At 47.4% G+C, this 15,311-nt stretch overlaps 4 protein-coding genes across 4 annotated transcripts; 3 read left to right on the top strand and 1 right to left on the bottom strand.

The window, feature by feature from the left end:
* Nucleotides 1–686: 686 nt before the first annotated feature.
* On the top strand, nt 687–1,295 carry DFL_007503 (uncharacterized protein; the record flags this gene model as incomplete). Its single annotated transcript, XM_067637096.1, has 2 exons — nt 687–726; nt 1,072–1,295. 2 exons carry the CDS (start codon nt 687–689, stop codon nt 1,293–1,295), a joined length of 264 nt encoding a protein of 87 aa, XP_067488646.1.
* Nucleotides 1,296–5,771: 4,476 nt separating this feature from the next.
* Nucleotides 5,772–8,997, top strand: DFL_007502 (uncharacterized protein; the record flags this gene model as incomplete). The annotated part of the gene is made up of 8 exons (XM_067637095.1): nt 5,772–5,984; nt 6,056–6,083; nt 6,160–6,232; nt 6,299–6,641; nt 6,710–6,762; nt 6,826–7,339; nt 7,410–7,537; nt 7,608–8,997. The coding sequence occupies 8 exons, from the start codon at nt 5,772–5,774 to the stop codon at nt 8,995–8,997; spliced, it is 2,742 nt and encodes a 913-aa protein (XP_067488645.1).
* A 494-nt stretch (nt 8,998–9,491) lies between these two features.
* DFL_007501 (uncharacterized protein) lies at nt 9,492–10,885 on the bottom strand (the record flags this gene model as incomplete). Its single annotated transcript, XM_067637094.1, has 3 exons — nt 9,492–9,510; nt 9,580–10,573; nt 10,642–10,885. 3 exons carry the CDS (start codon nt 10,883–10,885, stop codon nt 9,492–9,494), a joined length of 1,257 nt encoding a protein of 418 aa, XP_067488644.1.
* A 1,107-nt stretch (nt 10,886–11,992) lies between these two features.
* DFL_007500 (uncharacterized protein) lies at nt 11,993–15,073 on the top strand (the record flags this gene model as incomplete). The annotated part of the gene is made up of 2 exons (XM_067637093.1): nt 11,993–13,807; nt 13,871–15,073. The coding sequence occupies 2 exons, from the start codon at nt 11,993–11,995 to the stop codon at nt 15,071–15,073; spliced, it is 3,018 nt and encodes a 1,005-aa protein (XP_067488643.1).
* Between the last annotated feature and the right edge of the window lie 238 nt (nt 15,074–15,311).

The raw sequence follows: 15,311 nt of genomic DNA, 5'->3' as shown, positions 1-15,311 counted from the left end.
TGTAAGGTAAGGCAGATGCAAACCCACTGCAGAAAAGCACAGGTTGCGGTTTCAGTTTCACCTGCGTTCGAGGGGATACAAGCGACAGCGTGGAGAAGCGGAGAAATCGAAAACGCAAGTCGAAAGGGGAACAAGAAAGAGGGAGAGGCGAGATATAATTGCGGGTGGTGTCTCGGGAGGTGAATGCCGCTGTATATATGATTGGGGATATGTATAATATGATATACGAATAGATGTTTTTCCAATTTCTCGCTGTGATTTTGAGTTTTCCCTGCTTTTTCCTGTTCGCTCAGGGTCGTCTACTACGATCAAAGTATCGATTTCTCGCAGCTTTGCCCGAGGATGTGGCCTGTTCTCTCCTTAGATCCTCGCTAGAATTGCCTTTTTGCGGAGGGGACGAAAGAAAGCGAGCGGGTTTTTAAGTCCTTTTTTTTATTTTATTTTTCTGCCCAGATGGTTTATATAAGGGAGAGGAAAGTCAGATGTTGACAAAACACACAAAAAAAAAAAAAAAAAACGGAGTTTATGAATGGGTGGCTTGTCGGTATTATAAAATATGTCGAAATACGACGCTGTGCCGAAATATATCTCAGAATGAATTGGGGGGTGAATTCAAATGGAAAGGTGCTGGCCGAAAAAGTGGGGCGATTATCGCCGGTCTCGCCGAATCAGATGTCGAGATTCGGATGGAGAGATCAGAAGCAACAGGCGGCAGAGATAACTTATGTAAGTATAAGTATATACCGTTGAGGAGGTATATATAAAAATGGAGACGTTTGGGGCAAATCCTCGAGTTTTTCTGCTGCAGTGTTCGGAGCAAAGGACGGCGGAATTCTTTTTTGTTCCCCCTTCGCTGAAGATACAATGGCACAAATCCAAGTTCAGGGAAAGGAATAAGAATCAAGCTGCAAGGGAAAAAAAGACCTTTGTGTGAGTGGCTCGATCGAAGAAAGACAATCCAACTGATATCGGAATGGCGGCTGTTGGAAAAAAAAAGCCAAGTTGTAACCGCCTCGGCTTGGGACACAAAAACAGTCCCTAATATCAACGTAAGAGATATACTATGGGTAGCCCGTCAAAGCTCTCGTCTCGAGAGTGGAGGGGGCAAGGTCTACGGGGAAATGGGGACGTTGAACACTCGAAAAGGGAGGAGGAGGTTTCGAGAGGAGGAGGAGGAGGAGGAGGAGGAGGAGGAGGAGGAGGAGGAGGAGGAGGAGGAGGAGGAGAGGGAAAAGGCGGGCTGGCAATTCTTAACGGGCCTTGTCAAGCAACCGACACTGCGGATTAAGAAGTAGAAGCCTGCTTAGATGTATGTATGTATGTATGTATGTATGTATGTATGTATGTATGTAGGTGCGTTGCGGATATCGACTCGACGAGGTCAAAGTGGAGCGAGCTGAAATGGACGAAGGCAAAGAGATTAAGCTCTCTGAAAAAGCGACTTCACTGATTCGATATCTTTTGCTATCTCCAGGACCAAGAGAGACTTCTCTGATCAAACAGTCATGCGGTTGCGCAGGCAAATGTGCATATGTTCGTATGTGTATGTATGTACCGTGCTGGCCAGGGGTGTTCCCAAAAGCAAGGAGTCGAGAGGGATATATTCAAGACAGTAGAGGAACATTAACATTATATTAGACCGCCACATCCAGACGTCTTGACAAGGGGTCGAGCAGGTATAAGGTGGGCGTCGAGGGCCGCATACAGAAAAGAACGCCTGCACTCGCCAATTGTCAAATCAGATGTTCCCCTCCTTCATGTCCCTTGACTGTCTAGCCCCGAATCTGGGAGACTTGCGGGGCTACTGGAAACTCTCCAAGACATCTCGCTCCCAGACAAATGTTCCCTTTCGTGCATATTACCAAAGGCGCAGTAAAAGGTACCGATCTTAGGTGGACCGAAGGAGCGAGAACGAATATAGCTGGGAAGTTATTAAGGCTGCCAGTTGAGTTAACTAGGACTTTAACTTGTTGATGTTAAGACATTGCACTGTACCCACAAAGGCCTGCACCTGCAAGAGGGGAAACAGGAGGGAGAAACGATGGCAAAGACATGGCGTTTATGACCACGTGAACCGGCTGCCTTTGCACCACGATAACATAATTTTCAACTAAGAGAAGAAGAAAAACATATACATACACGGTTATACTTGTTGTCTGTGCATTGTTTTCCAAGATCGGAAGCGACTAGATATCTTAACTCTTTGGAGGAGGTAACCCTCTAATTAGATCTCCGATGATGAAAGCCGATTTCGAGAAAATGTCCCAGGGCAGGGTCTTGATCTCTTTCGTGATAAGTCGGAAACACTCACTTACCGGTTTGGCTAGCTTTCACAGGGAATGGTTTCCCGTGTCCACATTGCAATGCTCTGTCGATGTACAAATATACTTTTCTTTCTTATGATATCGCTACTCGAATTACCATTTCCCCTTGCAGCATTAAGAAAGTTCGTCGGGCTGACCACATACGTACGGATGGAGCCTCACGTCCTCGCCGGCCTTTTCTGCGGCCCGATCAGATACCCGAACCTCATCATCTCGCCTTCTCGTTCTGGTCCCTCTTCGTCATGTTTATTTGGCCAGTCTTTCCCTTGTTTGGTATGCAAATGGAGAGACCGTGCCCACGGAAAGTAGTCGCCCTTGCCCATAATCAATAGGAATAGATGCGTATACGGAGGCTAGTACTTTTTGTACAATACGGGGGCGTTTTTTCGTGCTGAAAGTTTATCCGGCGAAATTAGCGAACAGGTATTTGCCGGAGTATGCGGATCGGAATCTAATGTTGAGCCCTCTTGCTTGGACTTTTCGTTGAGGGGAAGCTAATCAGAGTCGAGACCCCAAAGCATGGACATTGATAATTCGAGTGGAGGCGCATGTATCCCGAACGACCCTCGATACGAAAAAGAGACGAGTAGGAGTTGAAGAAGCTTTGATTCGATAACCTCGCAGAGGCTCAACAATTTGTCAAACAATTCCTGGATGTGGATTTTCTGGGGTACATGATATGTTTTTCGTTTTGGCTTATTCCCGTAAGTATACCAATTTCGAATATTCGTCTCGCTGTATTAGTGATAGCCTCGAGGCCTGTCGAATCGTCCCCTCTCGCGATTCTGTGTCGTAATCCACCATGTTCCCGCCCCACATGCTTTCGTCTCCCCCCATTTTCGAATCGAACCCATCAACCCTTGATAACCTGATTTTTCGATTCCCGAGGATTTTTTTTCGGATTAAGATGTGGTAGTCGGTTTAACATTCTTGATTGATGGATCGCATGAGACCGCATGAAACCGAGACGGTCCAGGGTTAATTCTCGCGAGGGTTAATTAAGATCGTGGCCATGGGTGTGTGAGTGACTGACTGAGCATGAGGCATGAGGCTGGTCTATGTTTCTAGTCTGTGGCTACCCGTTTCTGGCGAGTACATACGGGATTCTGCAGGTATGCAGGCTTCCTCAGGCGAGCAAGCAAGCCTCAGCTTTGAATTCAGCTTTTGAAAAAACAAAATTTAAAGCTTAGGTATGTATAACAACATATGGGGATAGAAGGTCCCTAAGCATTCTAATTTCTTGAATGTGATGTAATTGATCATATGAATTGAAGATGGATGGATGGATTGGGTGGTAGTGGTGCCGAAGACCGAATCCTCTTTCTTTCTCTTTTTTTGAATCGCGGGAAAGCAAGGGCATTTTTTCTAGACTATCTCGTGCGATTTTTGCATGATATGAATGTCAAAAAAGGTAGAACCGAGCCTGTCCGTGACCCGTGAAGGTCCGAAGATAATGGGAGGGGCCGACATCAGCTGGTTTGGGGCTAGATGGTTTTCTACCTGCCCGGAACTTCGAGTGGTCGATTTCGATTGAGCGAAGAAAAACCCCATGGCATATGGCCATGCAAGTCGTCCAGAGAATGAGATGCGAATGGCCTGTTTCCCGCCCCTCTTCTTCTCCTAACCAATGGTATAGTACCCGCATTAACAGGAATCGAGGCTAAGAGTGCGGAGAAGCTAAGAGGACGAAAAGAGGTGCACGCATGTCGTTTCCTATTTCTCCCACTCGTTCAGGCCTTCGGGTTCCGGTTTTCCCCTTTTCGAAGATTTTGAGGCGAAGTGAGAGAGAAAGGAGTATGATCTTATGGTAATATATATAGAGTATACAGAGCACAACGGCAGGTTATATTTGGAAAAAACGCGGGGCGGCGGCTGTTTGAAAAAGATAACGAAATAAGCTGAATCCCGGTGTGAGTTCCAACGGTTTTCTAGACTGTGAACGACTCTGGAAGGAAGCGACTGTTAAACATTTAAATGACCCAAAGAGGTAAACGTATGACAGTTTTGCAGAGAAAATACCAGTTTAACAGCTGCAACTGTGTATCTTTGCGGACGCAGGGGATATGGCATTGCTTAAATAAGTTATACAGCAGTTGAGTATTACGGCAATCTTTAAGTACTCTACGTAAGTACTCAAGCACTTGTGAGACTTTGCCCAAAGCCCCCCTTTCAGTCCTCCTATTCTTCCTCCTCGTCTTCATGAGCTCTTCGTTCTAGATCCTCCTCCTCCTCCAGCCCTGCATATAAGTAATGTACATGTAAACAAATGCGTACATGTATTATCGGTGCTGTATCTCAAATTGCATTCCCCCTTGGCACTGATCCCGAGTTCTTCCATAGCTTGTCAATATAGGCGGGTGTTTTGCATTCATTTTGGGGGGGTTTTCGCTTATCGATAGCGAAACAGCAGCTGCGCGGGACTAGAAATAGCGTAAAGTGGAGAGGAGCTCCTCCGAATTAACCAGACCCGACTCTTCGACCGCATCAACATCATCGAAAGACATTAAGACATTACTACGCAGAGGAGACGCTCCTGCCGGGTACCTTCATTGTAGGCTGCTAATCCCATCGTCACTATCCTGCCAATTTAGTGTCCCTTCGCGCTTTGTCTTTCTTTTTATCTTCCGCCATCTCATCTAAGATCTTTTTTTGTTAATTTCCTCGCAACCCCCCGTTACATAGTACGTTGGGGTTGGATTGAAACAAGTGTCTCTTTTCAGACGAAATCGAAATCCTAGCTGACAGGCAGCTGTCAAGGTTGCTTTCGTCCTGGTCTTCTTTTGCCCCTCATTGCATCGCCATCTCCCGCCCTTGATTCCATTCTCCAGAAAATACTTCGGGGTTCTCTTTATCATTCTTTTTGCTAAGTGACACTTAACTTGTTAGTATTCTTCCTTTTTTTACAATTCAAGATCGTTTTAAATTGCCTTGAACTTGTTCCGTACTAAACCCTATCAGTTCGATTCCTCGCTATGTTCTTGATTACTTCTGTCTTTACGGATCTTTTCTTCAAGGCCTAGACCTTGCCCATTATATAGGCAAGTTCCAGAAGGGGCTCCGTGCAGCGTCTGGACCAGGAGACAAATCCAAATCTATATCCTGCGCAGGCTGCCGGCCGGTCATCGTCATTTCTGTTGCATATCCGATTAGTCTCTCGTCAAGTTACTTGGCCTTTTATCTTCTTGAAACTTAACATTCTTTTTAAAAACTGTTTTCGTCTTCTAAACTAATATACCCATTTTAAAACCTCATAGAGTTCTCTCGCTTGGAATATATAATCTTTCTTTATAAAATATCAGGTACACTATTTTTTCGCGAGTCGGAACTCTGATCTTTCCAAAGTCAGAGTCGCGAAAATCACAGAGCTGCAGAGCGCCTCCTAACGGCCGCCGTTCAGAGACCCGTACCACCACCCCAGCTGGGCCTTAATATCTCCACGTGGCAACCATGAGCCAAATCACCGCAACCATGATGCCACCGCCAGATATGGCGTCCATGGCTAATCGTGGCATGGGAACCATGGGCCGCGATTACAATATCCAGCTCGATAAAGTCGAGAAGTATCGTCGGGAGGGAACCTGGACAGATGCGGATGAAATCGAATGGGCGAAGAAGAAACCTTTCCCGTGCGAGATATGCGGTGATAGGGTTAGCAGTAGGGTATGCATATGTACATTGAATCTGATCAATTATAATTATGATGGTTTACTAATATGGAGAGTACGTTTTAGGCGAATTTGAATCGACATATCAAGACAAGTATGTTCCTTCTAGTTGTAGTTTGAAGTGGGAGGGAGTTATGAGGATGATATTTATACAAAATTCGTAAATATAGGACATTACCCCCACCAAGAACACGATAACAAACGCTTCGCCTGCGATATCTGTGGTAAAGTGTGCAAACGGGAGTATGTACTTACCATACCATACATCAAAAGAAGACGGAAGAATACCAATTAACTCATAATATACAGAGACAATGTCGTTAAGCATAAAAAACAAAAACACTCAATCATCAGCCACCAGCCCCGCCAACGGCGTGGGTCTGCCAGCATGAACCACCGCTTCTCCTGGCACGGCGCCGGTAGTTTCGCAGGAATAATGCCTGAAGGCGGGATCAATTGGGCAGATCCACGGTTTACACAAGTGCAAGAGCATATTAAGCCTCCAAAGAAACAGCCGAAGGAACCGTCTAGCGAAGAGGAAAGTGAGAGTGATAGTGAGATCGAGGGAGGTAGGAGAGAGAGGAAGGCTAGTGATGGGGATATGATGAATTTGACGTCGGATTTTGGGAGGAAGGTTTATGTTGCTGAAGATGTGAGTATTTCCATATTGAACGTATTTTATATTACTCGGGATGCCGTGCTGATATTCATATGCAACAGCTTCCCCGCCAGCAAGTCAAAGGTCTCAAGAAGTACTACACCGACTACCCTATGTAAGTACCATTGCATACTCCGTTATATTAAACTACGCTTTACTAACAGAATGTGAAATGAAGATTGCCACAAGAACTCCTCTCGCACTACGCAGACTACTACTTCAACCCACCTTCAACTTCCTTCCACTCCCATCTACCATTACTCCACAAACCCACCTTCAAAACCGACACAGTTCTCGCCTCCTTTCTCCGCGCAATCTGCTGCATCGGCGGCCTTTACGACCCAACCGACCAAACCCTCGGCCGGCAACTATGGGAATCCGGCTGGAAAGTCATGGAACGATGGGTAGAATGGGGAATCGGTGATGATGAAGATACCGAAGAAGAAGATTCGGATAACAGTCTTTCTAAGATTAAAAAGGAAGATCAAGAGATCGACCGGATAAGAGAGGAGGCGGAGATGGGCGGGACTCTGACGGTTGAAGCTGAATCTAAGAAAATGGCTAGTCGGCGGACAAGGGAAAGGAGGTTGTGCGTTATGCAGGCGTTCATATTGTTTGAATGTTTTGGAGTTTTTAGTAGGGAGAGGGAGTGGCATAAGAAGGGGAGGAGGATACATGCTAGATGTGTCGAGGTATGTTTCTTATCCCCCCATTATATTTCCGTTGGAGGTCGAAAGAATGCCTGAAGACTAATGAGACTAGATTGCTCGAGAGTACGGATACTTCCAAGACGACATCAGCATGGTCCCCACCATCAACAAGCAAGAAGATCCGAAGGGCTACCTTCGTCAAGAATGGGAAATCTTCGTCGAGAAAGAATCTCGCAAGCGGTATGTCTTTCTCCCCCAAATATCAAATATCTAAACGACATCAAAATCTGATTTTTATATGTATGCATAGAGCCGCCTTCTGCCTCTACATCCTCGACTGCCACCTCTCCCTACTCTTCAACATCCCACCGCTCCTCCGCCCCACTGAACTCCGCAACCTCTCCCTCCCCTGCGACGAAGACATCTTCAACGCCTCCACGCCCGAAGAATGGGACTTCACCCGCCGAGTCCGAGTCTACGAACCCGTTCCCATAATGTTCCTCAAAACCCTCCGAGGAATCCTAAAGGGCAACATGAACGCCGTGACCCAAGAACTCAACGACTTCAGCTGCTACATCCTCGTCGTCGCGGTTCTAATCGAAGTCACAAAGATCTCACAAAAAGTAGCAGTAGAAGAAGATGAAGTCTATGATGACGGGAGACCAAGAATCATTGTCTTCATGCCGCCAGAAAGACAAGAAGATGTGGAAAGACTGGATAAAGCAATGTCTACTTTACGAACTTTATCTACCCAACGAGATGATTTCTTCGAACGACATATTGGAGTTTCATCGCCTTATCAACCATTAAACGCCTATTCACCGGAATCGAATCGATCTCAAGCGTTATCCGATCCAACCCCCAACTCCGTGGCGAACTTAAGCGGTTGCACAAAATGTTTCTACATCTTTTGGCATCTATCCCATGTCTTCTTGGTCGTTCCAGACCGACTAGTTCTCTCCGGCGACGTACCGATAGACATGCAAGGATGCCTAAACATGATAGTAGCCGAAACCCGCACCCGATTGGAAAGAGACGAAGAAATGGACCTTAGTACACTTGAAGGTGTTATATCAAAATTATCACCACATCTTCTTGCTATTATGAGGTTTTTGGAAAATAGAACGTATGATGAAAGTCGTACTGAATTTCCCGCGATCGTGGCGTTGGCGTTTAGAGCTTGTATGGTTATTTGGGAGATCATTGTTAGAGTGAATTTCTTTAGTATGGGAGGGATGGTGCAGAGGGGTGGTGGGGATGGGGATTCGGTTATTGAAGAGAGGATCGGGGGGAATGTTATCGTGGGGAGTTTGGATGGTGGGCATCCTGGAAGGAATTGGTCTATTAGTGGACCTTCCGGCGGTGGTAATGGTAGTAATGCGGGGGATAATTATAGGAGTACGACCAGTTTGATTGGGTTGAGTAAGAGTATGAGCAGCAGTGGAATTTTACCGGGTATCAACGGTGGAAGCGGGAATACAGTCGGGGAGATGTTTATAGGAGAGGTGATGGAGTGTATTCACCTCCCTACTACTACAGATGAGATGCCGCAGGAGAGGGCGGAGACGAGGTTTTTGAGGTGGGTCCAGGCTACATTCGATGAAATGGCTTCTTGGGATGTTGGCCCTGAGGTTAGCAATGCTGTCGAGGGGATTGTGGAAGATTGGGACGCTCTCGCTGGGAGGATCGGACATGATTAAAAGATTTATACTGCATCTCCTTTTTGGGGGTTTCAAAGTACCTACTGAGGCATAGGAGGAGGGGTTTCTGGTACGGTTTGTATATTTTATATGGATTCGGGTTATCTTGTTATTATTATTTTCCTTTTTCGTCTTATTATCATTCCTGCGGGGGTGAATCTGTATCTGGCAAAGTCTTTCGTTTTGTATATAAATGAAATTTGTGATATGGGGGAGGGGGAGTTCTTTTGTTCTTCATGTCCTTTCTCCTCTCTTTTTATTTTTTTTTTGCCCGCGTTCATTCGATGTTGTGGTTATTACATATCTGTGCATAGGAGAACGAATGTTCGTTTTGGTATTGGTGCATCTTCAATGGATGAAGAGGTTAGGAGTGAGAAATGGTAGATTATGTAGTCTATAGTTCCATCCGGACTCGGGTAATTTTGGTACAATAAAAAAAAATAATCATGAGAATAGTAGATGGCATATCATTACAATTGTCTACTCCGAAACGTCTATTTCGAAATAACTTTACTATGAGTTAAGAAAATATAATGTTAGCATAGCACTCGATACTAGAAGAAAGGGAGAAGAAAAACGTACCTCCAAGGATGGTCAACCTCGCCGTACTGAATAGCCAACATCCAGTTCCAGAAATTCTCAGCCAAAGGACCGGTCTCCTTACCCGGCGACAATGGAATCTTGATTTCCTCCCCTCTCCAAGTGACGGCTTTAACAGGCGACACAACAGCAGCAGTTCCAGCACCAAAGGCCTCCAATAATCTCCCTTCATCCGCCGCCTTCTTCATCTGCGCCATTGTGTATTTCTTTTCACTGACGGTCCACCCTTCCGGTACCAATTTCTCATGGGCGAGAGCCAATATACTCTCTCTGGTTACACCCTCTAATATGGTTCCGTCCAATGGTGCTGTGATGAGTTCCCTAACACCTTCTTCGTTCACCCAAGCGACAAACATGTTCATCGTTCCGACCTCGGTAACATATCCTTCTTCACCGAATAACCATAGGTTTTGTTGATACCCTCGCTTGGCGGCATCAATCTGGGGCACGATGCAGGGTGCATAATTGGCACCAAGTTTTCGGTCACCGACACCACCAGGCCAAGCTCTTACAGCGGATTCAGTAGCTTCCAAAGAAATAGCCTTGAAACCGGTAGGATAATAAGGACCAACCGGACTAGCGATAACATATAATAACGCCGAACCCGGTGGTCCAACTCCCAATGTATTCTGTGTACCAATCATAGTAGGACGGATGTATAAAGAATAACCCTTCTGTTTAGGAATAAACCTTTCTTCCAATTCGACGAATTTGGAGATTAATTCTGTGAATTTATCGCCGTCGAAGGTGGGGAGGGCAATACGTGAGGAGGAACGGTTCAGACGGTACATGTTACGATCGGGACGAAAGAGACGGATACGGTTTTGGGAATCTTTGTAGGCTTTCATGCCTTCGAAACAAGTAAAGGCGTAGTGGAAGACGCAGGCGGAGGGATCTAGGGAGAGGTTTTGGTAGGGGGTTATGCGCGGGTGGAGCCAGCCGTCTCGGGCGGTCCATTCGATGGAGAGCATGTGGTCTGGGTTTCTACTCGTTAGGTCACCGTTTCTTGGTTTTTTGGAATCAATTGAGCGAGAGCAAGAGTACCGGTGAAGTTGCGACCGAAGATTAGGTCTTTCGGGTCGAGGAGAGGTTTGGGAGAGGGAGTTCTTTCGATAGTAAGGGCGGAAGGGTCGATGTCTGGGGTGCCCTTCGGCTTGTAGGGGCCGCCATTCTGTGGTGTACTGCTATACAGCCTTTGGGTCTGAATCTGAGTATTGTGGGAGAGAAGGGGAGTCAATTGTTCGGCCCATCGAACGGTAGACGGCCGTAGTCGCCTTGCGAGCATCATATTTTGGAATTATAGGTATTGCTACTGCGGTGGTGGTGATGGTGGTGAGGAAGAGTGGGATGGAGGTCGAGGATACAGTTGAGGTTGAGGTTGAGGGATCCAATGGGTATTAATATTGCTGCGACCACTGCTCTATACTACAACCAACAACCACCATGGCTATTACTCTACTACTACTATCACCACTCCACTAAGTACCAAGTATGTATTACCGCTAACCACAAGCTTACTAGTATCCTAGCTAACAGACGATTCGAAGCTCCAAACGGACCTCCGAGCTAGCCCGTTCAATTCTTTCCGCAGCACTGATCATACAGCGGCGACGGGTTATTTGATGTTTTAGGCCGTGTTTAATTGGCTTTCGATTTGATACGGAGTACGGCCGCTGAGCTCCGGTGACGGAGATGCCTCTTTTTACTTTTCCCATTGCATTTATCCAATCTACTCGGGTCGGGGTCGCTTATCTGCGGGTCCTTCTCTCTCATTGTGTGTATTATATTACACGATGAGATGGAGTACTGATAATTGCTTTGAGCATTTGCCGACTGACTCAGGTGCTTTCCCAATTAGCCATGGCTATCTCGCATGATATCCATACAGATATACAGGGGAGCAGCTGCGAACTCCGAACTATCTATGTCCCGCCAAGCTTGACATTACATATATTATATTCTGTAACGGACAACTAACGAGCTGCACGTGTTTCGCGTGGGCGGATTTGAAGATGATCTTACTAACCAACTAACCTCACTTAATTACCAGCTAAAAGTACTTACTAACCACTGACCACCACAGTAATAGGGGCAAGAACTTACGTACTATTCTTGTGTATTGTTTGTTCGAGGGCTGCTGTGGTTGTGATGAGGTAGGTGATGTTGTGGTGAAGTGCGGTGAGGGCTGCGTAATGCAACATCACAGCCTGGCCTTAGTTATTATATTCCTTATTATAGCTCCCTCTTCTTCTTCTCAACATCAATCAATCATTCCGACGACATCACCACCATCACCATCACTTACCGAGATACTTACCAAGTGCTGCTAACGAAATATATACAGCTAAGAGTCGGTACAGCTGCGATATCCCTTTTCGTAGTAAAGGACGTCCAAATGGCGGGCCTCTTTAACGCCGCCATCAAGTCGCTCAGCACCGCATCCCTCTCCTCCCAATACGCCCTCTCTCCACAACCAACCTCATATTCCGGCCCCTGGAAGATATACGATGCCAAAAGGAAATCCACTGGTCAACCCTACAGCGCCTTCGTCTTCGAAAGAAGTTCCCTTAATGCACCCGGGCAGTCCTCTTTAAGGTCAAATCACGGCCTCAAAGCCGCCCAGGATGAAGTCATCGACCGCTTAAAAAAGGAAGTCAGCCTGCTGGCCAGGTTGCGCCACCCAAACATCCTCGAACTCGTCGAACCCGTCGAGGAAACCCGCTCCGGATTGATGTTTATCACCGAGGTCGTCGTTGGCTCCTTACAATCCGTTCTGGACGATAAGAGTAGAACCGGAGATGCTAGGCATAGGAGGCGCCAGGATGTCGATATCGATGAGCTCGAAATACAAAAGGGTCTACTACAACTCGCCAAGGGTTTGGAATTCTTACACGAGAGTGCCGGTCTCGTACACGGCAATCTTACTCCGGACGGTATCTTTGTCAATGCAAAGTCCGACTGGAAGATCGCCGGTCTAGCCTTCTCAACATCGCATCGAGGGGAATCCACAACATCATCCTCTTCTTCGCCCTCACCTTCACCTTCTCCATTCCCCGTGGACCTCGTCAGCCTCGCCTCCCAGCATGACCAACGCTTACCTTCATCCGTACAGCTTAATCTCGACTATTGTTCCCCAGACCTTCTTCTCGATTCGTCCGTCACCCCTGCCCTCGATCTCTTCTCTCTCGGCCTGCTCATAATATCCATCTACAACTCTCCCCACGAGTCCCCTCTCAAGGCCCACAATTCACCAACAAACTTTAGACGTCTCTTTAATGCTTCCTCCTCAATTCCCAACCAATCTAATAACTTCTTGTGCAGCAAGGCTATCCCTCAAGCGCTCGTAGACGATGTTCTTCCCCGGCTGATCACGCGCCGGCCCGTAAATCGTCTTACGGCCAAGGAATTCCAGGAAGCGGGTTATTTTGACAACATTCTCGTTTCCACCATTCGGTTCCTGGATAACTTCCCCGCAAAATCCACGAATGAGAAGAATGCATTCATGCGAGGGCTCCCCAAGGTCCTACCTCAGTTTCCAACCGGTGTCGCGCAGAGGAAGATCTTGCCAATGCTGGTCGAGGAACTGAAGGACAAGGGCGAGCTTTTACCCTGGACGCTTGCAGCTGTACTCACCCTTCTCGAGGGATTACCCGCTGGGAGCCGTCTGATCGGTGAGAAGGTCCTGCCGGCGTTCCGGGCAACATTTGACCTGGGAAAGAAGAAAGATACAACGGCCGAAGTATCTTCCTCGGCTCCTCGTCCGGGTACGGAGCGCGATGGGCGAGACGCTGCTCTGGCCGTCATGGTCGAACGCCTTGCTGTTCTTCGGGAAAAGTGCACAATATCAGAGTTCAGGGATGATATCGTTCCTCTCTATCTTCTCGCTTTGGACTCTCCGACATCTCACCTGCAAGGCCTAGCGCTAAAGTCTCTTGGACAAGTCCTACCAAATATCACCTTTAACACCGTGAAAACCGACATCTTTCCTGTGGTTTCGACGGTTTTTGCTAAGACCTCGAGTTTAGGGATCAAGATTGCATGTTTCGAGGCATTGAGGGTGTTGTGCGGTGGTAGTATAAGTAATGACAATGGGCTTACCGGGGAGGTTAAGGGTACCGATGGTAGCTCAGTTTGCTTGGATAGGTTTACTGTGCAAGAGAAAGTGGTACCATTGATCAAGGGGATTAAAACGAGGGAGCCAGCTGTCATGGTAAGACCCCTTACGCGCTGAAATTCCGGGAACATACACATATATACTAACAGTATGTTGTAGATTGCTGCGTTAGATCTATACATGCAGATAGGGTCGCTTGTAGATACGAGTACTCTGGCGATAGAGGTTATTCCCTCGCTATGGGCTCTGTCATTGGGCCCACTGCTAAATCTCCGGCAATTCCAGCAGTTCATGACAACGATCAAGCAATTGTCGAATAAGGTTGAACAAGAGCAATTGAGGAAGCTCGCTGATACTGCGACAGTGGAAGCGACTTCTCCAGCGGTGGAGTTCGGTGCTGGGGCTACAAACGGGGCGGTCAGGGGTGGTGTCACACACAAACCGGTGGAGGCCGAAGATTTCGAAGAATTGGTGTTTGGGAAGAAGTCTGCTGTTGGGAGTGATCGGGGTGTATCTCCTGACCCTTGGGCGTCAGCTACTGTTACTTCTCCCGGACCGAGCAAACCGACATCTGCGCCGAAAAAGGAGGCTGCGTCGTTTTCGTGGTCTACACCGGCACCGTCTACATTTTCGCCGCCACCACCGCCTCCGACGAACAGGAGCTCGATTACACCAGACCAAAGTCTATCTGGATTCGGTACTTTGCAACCGAATAAGCCCGGTCCTTCGTCCTTGGGGATGTCACAGACATTACAGCCGACGAGACCCGGCATTGCCAACGCGAATAGCTCTGGTCCTGTAATGGGAGGCCTGGGGCTCGGCATGGGAAATCTCGCTATTGGGAATACCTCGGCGCAGAATAGTCATGCAAACTCGTCGATGCAGACGTTACAACCGGCACGACCTTCTGCACCACAACAATCACAAAGTACGGGGAGCATAGACTGGAGTTCGGCGTTAAAGAAGCCGTCGTTCCCCAGTAATCCTCCAGCGACTTCAACGACGAGCAGCAGCAACAACGTATGGGGGGTTGTGCAACAGAAGCAGGAGTCGCATCCGACGATATTGTTCGGACAGACGAGGCAACAAGCCCCACCGCCAAAGCAGACGGAATTTTCGGGATGGGGAATTGCGCCACCACCGGGTGCGCCTGTTCAGCAGGCACAACCGCAGCAGGCGCAGAGACCGGGTTTTGGCGGGGGGTTCGGGCAGCAGCAGCCTACGGGCTCGATGGGTATAGGTATGGGTATGGGTGGTATGGGTATGAGCATGGGTATGCAAGCTATGCAGCCGATGCAGTCGATGCAGCCGACGAAGAACGCGGGCAAGTCCGGGCTGGATGCGTATGAGAGTTTATTGTGAATGCTTCTGCCTATCTTTTTTTATCTTTCGAATGGTATATATTTCATTCAAGGTAGTATTTGCAGTATTTGACGGCGATTCAGCGGGATTTTGATAGCTTTTCTTTATTATCTTTATCAAAAAGCATGATACGGTTTTATTTGAATACCAATCTTTTATATACTATCGTCGTCATCATGAAGCCCCGCCGTCTATAGTAAGTCTATGGGCTATTTTACGTAAGAAAGGGCCTCGGGGT

Source organism: Arthrobotrys flagrans, assembly GCF_004000055.1.
Source record: "Arthrobotrys flagrans strain CBS H-5679 chromosome Unknown unitig_8, whole genome shotgun sequence".
Lineage (NCBI taxonomy): Eukaryota > Fungi > Ascomycota > Orbiliomycetes > Orbiliales > Orbiliaceae > Arthrobotrys > Arthrobotrys flagrans.
This window is presented reverse-complemented; position numbering and strand designations above follow the sequence as displayed.